Source organism: Brachionichthys hirsutus, chromosome 5 (assembly GCF_040956055.1).
Source record: "Brachionichthys hirsutus isolate HB-005 chromosome 5, CSIRO-AGI_Bhir_v1, whole genome shotgun sequence".
Classification (NCBI taxonomy): Eukaryota; Metazoa; Chordata; class Actinopteri; order Lophiiformes; family Brachionichthyidae; genus Brachionichthys; species Brachionichthys hirsutus.
The window spans coordinates 7404415-7416425 of NC_090901.1; the positions used below are offsets into that span (position 1 = coordinate 7404415).

A 12011-nucleotide genomic window follows, 5' to 3' on the forward strand; every position below is an offset into this window, starting at 1 on the left:
GAGGGTCGTGGAGAGTCCAACGCTCTCATCAGTCAGGCGTTGCTGTCCATTGACTTCGGCCTTCAGCCCGCAGAGTTCGTCCCTTCGACTCAGGTTGGCTCGAACACAGAAACATCAAAGCATTATTTGAACAAAAATCAAAGATGCTGGGAATGAAACCATCATCTCTCTGACGTGGGAGCGGTTTCTCGGCTTTATGTGATCAAGCAGGTGCAGTCTGGGTTCAGGTTCCTCCTGCACGATGACGGGTCGAACCCTGGGTCCGGAGTTCTTTCCAGGATGTCGGGCGCTGGCCAGGAGGGAGGTGGATGGCCTCTACTACACCGGTACTGTAATACAGCAAGTACAGGTGAACAGATACTACATGGTACAAAATACTTCATTAGTATGTGAAGAGTATCTCTGAGTGTGTTTTGTTGTCATTTACAATCAGCTCTGAACTATTGTCTTATGTAAATGCCCTAAAACAAAGCTGAAAATCGTCGGTAGATTCATTGAAAATGGACGTTCGACGACGTCTTCTTCCCCTGTGCCACGATCCAGGGCTGTGGAGGAGTTTGGGTTGTGCAATTCGACGGCCCGGCAAGCACCAGTTCTGGGGCCGTCTTTTCCCCCAGGCAGCTGGTTTGCTCCCCCGACATGGTGCAACACACCGGAGGCAGCGTGCATCGTCTGGCTCCCGGCGATGCTGTGCTGTCGCTATGGGAACCAGACCTGAGGAGCTATGGGCCGGGGAGAGTGATAGCCAGCACGGAGCACGGAGGTCGATAGTTATGTGTTATTCTTTGTAACAGCATACAGAATGAGTTAAAGCCTTTTTTATCCACTAGATATTTTTTCTAAAAGTGATCAATAATTCAAATCCATACCTGGATCCACCTAAAGATGAAATTAACTCTGCAGCGCCACGCCTTCACAGAATAAAAACCGATGTGATGTAGCTCTCATTAGATTTTTACTCACATAAAATGACGGCAATTAATGCAGGATTAACGTGCTCTATCTCCCTGGCTCGTTGCAGCTGATGCCGTTGCGTGTTTCCGGGTCCTGATGTGGAACCACTGCGTGTCTCTGGTCCCCAGTGGCCTGCTGGTTCCCATTCCAGTTCCTCACCATTACAGGATAGTCAGGGAGCTCCAGATCTCAGCAGCAACCTCCGGCTGCCGTCGGCTTTGTCCTCGTAGCTCCTCCTGCGCGCCTCAGCTTTTCTGCAGCCACCGTTTCCCGTCTCCATCTCGCTACCGTTCGGTCACAAACCTATTTCCACCCGGCTGCAGGTCCAGCTGTGGAGGCGTGGACGGATTTGTACGAACAGAGCAACATGCGGATGTGAGGAAGAGTGAGGCCGAGTCGCCATCATCCTCCTCTTCGTCTCTTTCCGAGGATGAGACCGGAGCGATGTTTTCTCCTGCTGTGAAGCAGAAGAAAAAAGATCAGCGTCCTCCCTGGAGGTACTGGAGGACGACTGGGCCAGAACCGCAGCACCGACAGCCAGGTGGGGGACAGACCCGGCACCAAACGGATGCACCCCGGTCTTCATCTCGACCGTCATTGTGATATGTTTCCGTTTATTTACAGGGAGTGTGGTGCTGAGGAAGACTTCACACCCTGCGAGGTTCAGCTGCCCCGTCCCTCAGATCAGTGCCTCGCCCAATCACAGCTCTCCGTTTCAGTCACTTCCTGGTTTTAAAGGAAGAAGAGTAAACAGAGATGCTTTTGGTACCACCAAATTTAAACCTGGATCGCCGGCAGCACCGCATCCCTTCAAAGTCTCCACTGTTTAACACGCGACTCGCCAGGAAGCAAATAAATCATGACATAAAAACAAATGAGTTGGTATTAAAGCTTTATTTAAAAAAACACTGGTGTGGCATAAGAAAGACTTTGCCCACTTTATACTACTATAAAAGGCATTTAAAAAATGGCTTCTCTACACGCAGCAGATCATGAAGAGCACAAACAGCTCCGTTCGGACCCGGGATGTTAACGGTGACTTCAGGTGTCAGAGGTCAAAGGTGAGGCTGACGCTCTCTCCATCCTTAATGCTGACCAGCCGCGTGCGCTGCCGTGACTCCGGCACGCTGGCGGTCACGGCGTACGTCCCAGGTGAAACCGTGATGAGGAAGTCTTCTCCTGCTTCTCCGTCAGAGGGATTCAGAAAGAAGCAGGAGCTGGTTTTTACGTTGTTGCTCGGAGCAGGCGTCGTGCTTCGAGCAGCTGGCCGAGTGTGGAACCTGGAGACGTGGTTCCTCTCAGTCTCAGTGGGCTCGGTACCACAACCGGACTCGTAGAACCTCTGCAGCACAGACCTCACTTCAATCCACAGCACCACAGGCTGAAAGCTGAACTCACGGAGAACCACCGACCTTACACCGACAGGTCGTCTGCGCCATGAAATGCACAACGTCCGCAAAGACATCGTCCAACTCCGAGTGTGTTCTCTGAAAGACGGACAAGAGAGATGACGACCGGGAATAAAACACGGCAAAACAGACGAGACGGGGAAAACACGCCGGCACCGTGAGAGGAATTCCTGCATCTTCGTCTGCAGCAGCCGGGATGTGGGATCCTGCAGGGCCGGTCCAGTGTGGCCGACCCCTGGAGGCCCGCTCCAGGACCTCCCGGCCCAGACTGGCAGAGCGCTGCAGGGAACGATCCAACCAAGCTTGGCCTGCCATGAACCAGGCGAGTGAGGCTCAGGTGACCTTCACCTGCGTGGAGGCAAAAGCAGCGCCTTCATTTTAGTCCAACAGACACCCGTTTTCATGAAATAACGTTAGATCTGTAATTTCAAGGTAGGATGGGGAACTGCGCATGCGTGACGATTAAGTCCAGGCGCACACCAGGAAGCTGAAGATGTGACGTCAGCAGCAGCTGCACGTTTGTCGGTCTTTGCGCGGTGGCTTCCTCCAGCTCTCCTCCGTTAACGGCGTTGACTCAAACATGACCTGCGCCCAATTTAACCGTCTCCCGCGCCGCCATCCAGCAGCGATCAGCCACGCGACAGCCATTTAACGCACGGAGAGCAACGAGACAACACAAACAATAAAACAGTACCTCCGACGTCACCTCCTTCCTAGCTCCATATGTTTGACCGGCTTTGTGAGTTCAAACTTTCTAGCAGCCGCGGCTGCGCTGTCTTAAACACAGGAAATGCCTGCAACATAACCCCGCCCCCTGCCTTTACGGCAGCCTGTGACGTGCTTGTTCCTCCACCAATGAAAATTGGAGGTGGTGATCTGTAATGTTATTAAATCCTGGGGGTTGTATTTAGCGACATTCAGAATAAGTTAACCGCAAATGCATTCTTTAAGTCACCTGTTTCCTGCTCATCAACAACCAGGAAGCGAAACAACAACCAACCAACCACTGAGATGCCCTAGAGAGGGAGTTTGGGTTGAGGGCTCCAACGCCCACTGATGAAACCACGCCGGCAACCTCCTACTGCGCATCCATACGACATTTCAGCATGACCTGGATTTAAGTTACTGTCAATATCAAAGTTGCCCTTAATGGACACTGCAGCACAAAAGCACATCATGCAATGCACATTCTGATGCATTTAAATCAGAGCAACACCGTTTCCATTCAGACAATTTATTTTTTGCAAAAACAGACACGCGCTTTATGCCATCAGCACACAGGCTCCTCCCACAGCCTTGATCTTCTCTTCGGCCAGTCGGCTGAAGAACTTGGCCTTGACGATCACAGGCTGCTTGGGCAGCTTGCCTTTACCAAGAACTTTGAAGTAGCCCTGCGAATGTAAAGATATATTAGTACAAAGAGATAATCTGCACAGAGAGCCTTCAAACACGCAACATGCACGTACAGGACCGCAATCATTTCTGCATGTTGTGTTGGAGCGTCTAAATTAAGTCACCAACACAGATTTATTATAAAAGGAGTCACGGCTTAGATTTTTGTGCCAACACTACACATAACTGGCAAGGCTCCCAATCTGAAGGTCATATATTTAAAATGTGTTCTCTCCTGCCCAAATTCTGTTAACTGTAACGGAGTAAAAGAAAAATCAAAACAGCGCTTTGATCTGTTACCATAACACGGAAATCAGGCTCCAAACGAGGTCGGCACATGAAAGGATGAGCTCAAACTTACAGCGCGAACAGCATCGATAATGGGGGCCGGTCCCTCCGGCTTCTTGCCATAGTTGAGCCTGGTCTGCTCGCTCACCAGCGTCCACAGTTTGTCCAGGTTGATGGTGGGGCAGTGGGTTGTGTTCCTCTTCAGGTGGTAATGTCTCATACCCACCTTCCCAAAGTACCCAGGATGGCTAAGAAGACACGAGAACAACAGATGAGTCAACTAGCATCGACACAGGAGAGGGGAAGGAACAGCAGCTGCAGCAGGCAGAACCGTCGCCGTGTAATAAACCAGACCGTGCTTTAACGCACGCATCATCAGAATTCGGATTTCGCTCAAAACACAGCACCGAAATAAAAGCAGCCTTAACCCATCGTGTAACTGCCCATGTGGATGACCGGCCCACACCAGAGACAGTCGGTGAATAGAAGCAGTCTTCAATCTAAGAGGACTCTAGCACACCAAGACAACGATCAGTGTCGAGATGAGACTCTAGTCTCTTGACCTTCTGGAGAAAACACCAGAGTAACACATCAGTGACGTGATTTATGTGTTGCGTGTTCTTAAGCCAATCTCCCCCCAAAACAACACTTACTTATACATCAGGGGGGGGGGGGGGTCATAAACAGAGTCTGTAAGCTGTTCAATTAAAGAGCACACATTCAACACTTACTATTTGTCGAAGTTGATTCTGTGGTGATGCATGCCACCAGCATTACCACGACCTCCGGGATGCTTTCTGTGCTTCCCTGTGGGGTGGACAAGAACGCACCTAGGCACGCATCCCTGACAAAACACACACGAGGTAAACATCGCGTGGCGGACTCACCAATGCGGCCATGTCCGTGGCTAACGTGTCCACGGAGCTTCCTGGTTTTGGTCTTCTTGGTCGGCTGTCAGGACAAGTTTAATGAGAGTTTAGCTACGTTAGCCAACTACACCAACTTGAATGCACTCAACCCATCCACTGCTGACCGGTTTCGTGCTACCTAGCATGCTAAGAAGCTAACGCTAACTCAGCCGCATTTACCGGCACTCGCTTAGCTAGCACAACAACCAGATACAAGTACAACGAGCTGGTACCTTGCAAATTAACCACCCGCGATACTATAAAGACTGTATACCTCTGATGTACGCGGTTAAAATATGAGCACCGACGACTGAATGCTAGCCGACCGCAGCAGCCGCGGACCAACGAATCAAGTCGGGTATAGCGCCAATAAAGGTCAATAGCACTTAATAAGGACTTTAATGAGAAGGAGACTTAACGAACTAACATCGGACGTTACGTTTTTGTACGGTTGAACAAGGATGGATATAGATCTGACCGACCCAATGTACACGATACCACCTACCATCTTGGAGGTTAGTAGAAAGAGAAACGGGATTTGGAAACCACGCGGTTTTGTGCGAGATTTGGCTTCTGACAACAAAGAGCAACGATATTCACAGCGACACCTAGTGACGATTGAATACTACTGCTACTTTTACCGCTACTACTACTACTACTACTACTACTACTAATAAAAGCCTTTATATTATCTGCTATAGAAGAAATGCTGCTCAAAGATCATTTCTACTTTGGTCTAAATTATACTTATCTTCTGGCACAGTTCTCAGACTGCTATTTGTTGCTATCTGTGTTTGGTCTGCTGTTTGCAGCCTTAGTTAGACATCATTATTTCTGTTAGAACATTTCTTGCACTGCTTCTGGGAATGAATTACTTTCAGATCTCTGGACACATTTAGCAGTGACCTCAGACATGAAATCATTTGTCAGCCGATGAGTGTGAATGGAGGCGTTCTTCATGTCTTACTTGGCATCAGACCCAGGATCAGACTCAGGATCAGACCCAGGAAGAGGTAAAGGGATTTTGTTATTTAACAGCAGAAATTCTGATGAGGGGAGAAACACTGAAGTTAAATATTTCAATGAAAGATAAAGTCTACAGAGAATGTAAAGGTGGATATGCCAAAAAATACAGCAAGTTGCCATATATGATACCATGTTTGATATAATTTCACAGTGGACACAATGAATCTACCGATAATTACTAGTTAATGATAATAAAAACACGCAAATTAGCTGCACAGGTTGATTTTTAGCATCATTACATTAACTGGTCATAGATAATTCAAGATATTTTTCTCTGTTCTTGGAAGCGTGAATCAACTTTACAGCCTGTAATTTGTCATTGGTCATGTTGGATCAGCTCTCCACCAATCCTATTAAGTCATCAGTGTCCCCCTTGATACTGAAGAAGGGAACATCCCTCTCCTCCTCGGCTCACATCCACCCGGAGGCACATCAGGCATCTTGTTTTTCCCCGTTCACATTCAGGTAAGACATAATTATGAAGCAACTTAAACCTGATTCCTGTAAAATGTTTATGTTCTGCCACATATTTCCCAGCACCCGGTGTGATTTCTGGCTCGTTTCATGACTTATATCATTTTATTATGAGAGACTATGTTTCCTGCAAAAATGTGCATCTTCTTGCATCTTCTACTGATTCTTTGGTGGGTTTGTGTTTGTTTTAATTTGTGTATTTTTCCATCAAACACTGAGCACACAAGAGATCAAACCATAAGCTTCTCGTGCTTTCTCTCTTCTGTCTCTTCACCCCAAGAGGCTCCATCTCCTGGAGATGGCACGCCTGCTTTATAGAACCCGTGGCCTCTTTTTCCCCAAGGGTGGGCCACCCTGTTGCCAAGAGTAGCGTACAGCTGGCACTCAAGGCCTTCCCATCTGAGACTGTTTCAGAGCCGAGCCTCCCGCAGACACAGACAAATAAAGACGCTTTTAATGACTGCTTGATGGACTATCACAACAAACAGTCAAATGACATGACAATGAAGCTAAAGTCCTGCTCCTTGTCTTAAATTGCTCCGCAGGGTTGGAGTCTGCGACATGGAAAAAGCGTTGGACCTGTCTTGTCATGTAAAGACCAGAGCATCCTCTCCGGCACGCGTGAAGCAACAGCGACGACCCGGGAATGACGTGGTCGCGTTTCTGCAGAGGATAAGGTGAGAGACGGGACGCCATGGGGAATATGTCCTCCTAACTGAATGATGGGAACATGCACTTGAAGGACTTCTGGGAATATTGTTTATAGTTTGTTTTCTTTCGAGGGTTAGGGTTAGGATTCTCTCCTGCTACAGCTGTTTATCAAAGGAAAAGTATATTTCACAAAGATGTTTAATTCAGTTTTTAGCTCAATCACATTTCAAGTTAAGTCAAATTCAAGACATTTTTGCTTCGATGGATGCTACTACTGATCACAGACTAGTCTTGCTGGTGTCTTTAGAGACAAACGTCACCGTCAGATGTGACATGCTGCTCTGCTTTCCATAGGATTCACCCGCAGGCCCAAAGGATTCTGGGTAATGGCTGCATTCCCGTAGTGAGCTTGGAGCGTCTGAACTTTCGGTCCGAGTTGTTGTCGTCCTCTCTGCAGCCCGTGGTGTCTTTGGTGCGGCTGCCGTGCCAAATGCAAGCCGAGGTCCACAAGGATTCCTCCTGTGTGGAGCATCTTCAGCAGGTACCGGCAGGAAGGTCCCGATTCCTCTGTGTGGGTACTGATCATCACTCTGCCACCTTGTCTCTCCCTGCAGACGTGTTTCAGTCAAGATGAGCCATGCAGTTTGGAGACAATAGAAGCGCAATCCAACCCAGCAGAACCAGAATCAAGACCAACACCCTGGACTGAACCGTACTGTCCCGACGAGCGCTGTTCAGAAGAACCAGAGCAGGACTCAGGCTTTGACTGTGAATCTAATCCAGATCAGCCATACATCCTGTTCGACTCAACATCTGATGAAGGGGATCCGGATGGGAAATCCGACTCAGAAACATTTTATTTGGATCCAGATCCAGAGCAGACCATGGTGATTGAACTGGATCCAGACCTAGAGGTGGATCAGGATCGGTCCCTGGAGCTGGAGGATGAATCGGAAGCTAAATATGAAGTGGAAATGGTTCAAGTGGAAGAAAATGAGGCTCAAAAACCTGATCTCTGCTGCTCACAGGAGGAAGCGGACTCACCGGTCCGGAAGCCTGACCCCAGGTCAGGGAGCGAGGAGATGGACAGCGAAGACTTCTGTGCTGCGTGTCTGACTGGAGGCGATCTGCTCTGCTGTGACCGCTGTCCTAAGGTTTACCACTTGGCCTGCCACATGCCCCCCGTCAGCAGCTTGCCGCTGTGAGCCTGAGCACGCTACCGACGACAGCGCGTTAAGCAGATTGAAGCGGTGCGGCTAGCTGTCTTTATTCATGGTTCTGTAACGATCCGTCCCACAGAGGCGACTGGATGTGTGCGCTGTGCAGAACCGACCGGGAGCCGGCAGAGGCCTACAGCTGCGAGAACATGCACTCCTGCGATGGGGTCAAAGCGCCGTACACGCTGTCCAGCCGGGCCCAGAGGGTGAGCTGCATGGGGAGATCCGGTCCGCTTTCTGACCCGCTGGCTTACCGTCATCAGACTGACGTGTGTGTGTGTGTGTGTTTTCTGCGCAGAGGTGTGAGAAGCTGACTCTGCTGTTGTACTGTCACACACTCAGCGCTCCGTTCCACGAACCCGTCAGCCCTCTGGTCAGCTCCGGCGCAGGAATCCTGTGATAATACTGGAACATGTTCATTTTATATAGACATTTAAAAACATACATTCATCCAAAGAAAAAGAAAAACAACACTCAATCAATATTACTATGTGTGAAATGTCAGAGTCTCTGTTGTGCATGCGCCCCAGGCCAGAAACTATTACCAGATCATCAAGAGGCCCATCAACCTGTCGGTGATCCGCAGGAAACTGGACCGGAGCAACACCCTCCACTACTTCACTGCTGAGCAGTTTGTCGACGACGTCCTGCTCATGTTCAAAAACTGCGCCACGTTCAACTACGTGAGTTTGTCCGCGTGGGTTCGACTCTTTCATCTCCTTCCTAGTGGATTTGAATCGTCTCTGCTCTGCGGCCCGTTGGGGAGCAAAGCTGGGCCCGGTTCCATTCGGACAACCTTCTGCTAATCAGGCCGCAATTCTCATTTTGATCCTGATGATCAGTCTCCATATTTGTAGGCCAGGCTAGCATTATCCAATTAGCATAAAGTATAGTTGAGGCTAATGCCATGCAAGAATTGGTCAAATTGAAGTTGAGATTAAACGCAGCCTTCTTTTGCCCCGGTTCCATCATTAACCTCTCTTTGCTGTGCAGCCGGACTCGGAGGTGGCGCAGGCCGGTCAGAACCTGGAGGCGTTTTTCCTGAGCAAACTGAAGGAGATTTTTCCTGACCAGACGTTCCCATCAGCCAGCCAGGACACGACGAACAGAGTCCGCCTCCGCTGGATCAGCAGGAAGAAGAAGGAAAGCTGCAGGAAGAGAAGATGTGTGTTTAGTGGCAAAAAATATTATCTGTAATTAGCTGAATCATCTTCATCACTGCAGACCGGGTTAAGCTCACAGTCATCCTCTTCTTTTTCATGAATGAAAGCAGATCATGGAAAACTGAGCAGTTGTAGTAATTGTAATTATTTTTGACAGAATATTACTGAGAAAGGTTTCCCCCCCAAAACTGATTCTAATATTTTTGAATATAATTTGTCAGTTTTCATGGAATATGTACAGCAGATTTTCATAAATGTGTCCTGAAAGTGGGAATAAATAAAGACATTACGTGATTAGATTTATGAGATTGATTCTGTCGATCTTTTCCTGAACATAATAAGGAAAAATAAAAAAAAGAAATAAGGATTTGTCCTAGACTGTTTCATGATATTGACAAAATGTTGAAAAAGGCTTTTGCATCATTTAAAAAAGTGATGATTTTCTTCACAATCCAGCTCCGCCCCTTTTGAGAGATTTGGCTGACAGGATAAGATAGGATGGGACGGAATGGGATGGAATAGCATAGGATAGGATAGGAAACTATTTAGTATTTTAGTTTAGTGAAAATACTGAGCATTTCTTTGAGTTAAACCCACAAACCGTCATCTCGTATAAATCTCCCGAAATGAGGCTATGCTCAAATTTAAAACATTTAAAGTTCTTAAAGGAAAATCAAATGGAACCACTTCAGCTCTGCAGTTTATGAAAAGTGAAAAATGTTGGAATTTGGAAATCTGGAAACAACCCCCCCTCCCCGAATTACAGCTGGACCGGACGGACAGAACCTTTCTTCTCTTGTGCTGGGCCATCCTAAATCTCTGAGCTGGGTTTCACTTTGTTTTCTCTGGACTCGGCTGCTACTTTCAGTTTTTGATTGTGGTTTTCTAGTTGACATCCTTTGCTTTTTTTACGAGCACATTTTGTTCTTCCAAGATTCAGCCCGGTGTAATTTTTCAAACAGGAAGAAGAGAACGCCATCTGAGCCAGAAAGCTCATACTTTCATATTCTTCTGCCAAAAAAAATCTCCACAATGAAATATAAGTAATCGAAGGAGCGGCAGCACGAGCGCCTTCCGTCCGCCGAGCTAATAAAAGACTTGAAAAGGATAAACTCTGCTGCAATAACTGATAAAACTCCCTTTCTGCCGGCCTTCCAGCCGTGTTTATTCACAGCATCTAAAAATAGACGCGAGCCAGAGGAGAGGAAACGTCCAGCAGCTCAGCAGGCCTCTGGCCAACGTCAAGACACAGACGGGCGACATTGTCCATGAGACCGTTTCAAAGGGAAGTTCTTTCTTTGTTTTCTTCTCCCTCTTTTATGGGTAATGTTCGGATGTTTGATCTGACAGCATGGAAAGCAGCCTGGAGTCCCACACGGACGTCTTCACAGATAAGACTCAAGAGACATCCTTTTTTACACGTCCTTTATTTACAGCCTTGATAAGATGTTGCATTAAAGTGCTGTAAAACTAGCATTGTCTCATCTGGGCGTGGGGTAAATGTAAGATGTGTTCTTCAGCTGATTTATTCATGCCACCTTGAGGATGAGGATAAGGTCAAGACTTTGGCTCATGAAGAGCTCATTTTCCACCGAGTCCCAGAGTCCCATCTGATCCCACAAGGACGAGAATAGCCTTCAAGCTGTTTTTCATCCATCCAACCTGAGGACGGTGATCCAAACGGAAACATGTTCAAGATGTTTATGAGAGTCTCTGAAACCCTCCCGATGGATTCCTGATGCACAGACGTTCCATAAAGACGTCCCTGAGTGGTCCAGGTACCACGTGCAGGCGCGTGTGTGTGTGTGTAGCTTCACGTGTTGATCGGATCAGGAGAACCGACTTTTCCCTCTGGCCTTGATCAAACGCTACCACGGATGGATGGTTCTCCCACTGTGTGGAAGTAAGATATAGGAATGCGGCGCTCCCGGATTGCGACAGCGATATCCATCGGGAGGCTTTGATGATGAGAGGAAAATAGATTTGATTTAAATCTATCAGTTTTTTTCTGATCCCGGTCAGGATTGCAGCTGATTAAAATTCTTACAAGCCCGGTTGGACCTTATGCCTGATTGGGACCAACACATTTTCCCAATATGCACTATTAATCTGCCTATTTTACAACATTCCCACTTGTTTTGATGAGCGAGTGGAAGATTTCTTTGGGACACGCTCCGGTCCTCATCTGAACTCAGTATATTATGTGGCAGGATTGATTTTCCCCAGTGCAGGCCGGTCTGTAGGTTATATGATATCTAAACAGAACCCAATGGAAAAAGCACAGTTTGGAAAACATTTCCAAAGCCCGTCCCGTCTGCATGCCCGGCCTCGTGGAATGGATTTGGCCTCGGAGAATGCGGGTCGGGTTGTTTTCATTTCATCATTGCAACTTTTGTTTTGCGGTTCTTACAAGGCTCAACTCTGTGATCCTAAAGTCAACAGTGGAGCTGCTCAAACGCCAAAAGAAGCAGGGTCCCAACCATTTCTTCCATCCCTGCTTGACTGACAGAGTTCCAGATGCAAAGACGA

At 47.8% G+C, this 12011-nt stretch overlaps 2 protein-coding genes and 1 non-coding gene across 4 annotated transcripts; all 3 read right to left on the reverse strand.

Moving 5' to 3' along the window:
• Positions 1 to 1839: 1839 nt before the first annotated feature.
• On the reverse strand, positions 1840 to 3146 carry akip1 (A kinase (PRKA) interacting protein 1). Of its 2 annotated transcripts, XM_068739727.1 has the most exons (4): positions 3058 to 3146; positions 2520 to 2711; positions 2367 to 2441; positions 1840 to 2296 (listed from the first exon to the last, which is right to left on the reverse strand). In XM_068739727.1, exons 2-4 carry the CDS (start codon positions 2676 to 2678, stop codon positions 2003 to 2005), a joined length of 528 nt encoding a protein of 175 aa, XP_068595828.1. In that variant the 5' UTR covers positions 2679 to 2711; positions 3058 to 3146; the 3' UTR covers positions 1840 to 2002. The 2 variants fall into 2 exon arrangements, with proteins under 2 accessions (XP_068595828.1, XP_068595827.1); XM_068739726.1 differs by having other exon boundaries at positions 2367 to 2711.
• Positions 3147 to 3581: 435 nt separating this feature from the next.
• rpl27a (ribosomal protein L27a) lies at positions 3582 to 5519 on the reverse strand. Its single transcript, XM_068739358.1, has 5 exons — positions 5457 to 5519; positions 4931 to 4994; positions 4775 to 4850; positions 4117 to 4291; positions 3582 to 3754 (listed from the first exon to the last, which is right to left on the reverse strand). Exons 1-5 carry the CDS (start codon positions 5457 to 5459, stop codon positions 3626 to 3628), a joined length of 447 nt encoding a protein of 148 aa, XP_068595459.1. The 5' UTR covers positions 5460 to 5519; the 3' UTR covers positions 3582 to 3625.
• Positions 4475 to 4604, reverse strand: LOC137894525 (small nucleolar RNA SNORA3/SNORA45 family). Its single transcript, XR_011105513.1, has one exon. It is a non-coding gene; the product is annotated as a small nucleolar RNA SNORA3/SNORA45 family (small nucleolar RNA).
• Positions 5520 to 12011: the final 6492 nt, after the last annotated feature.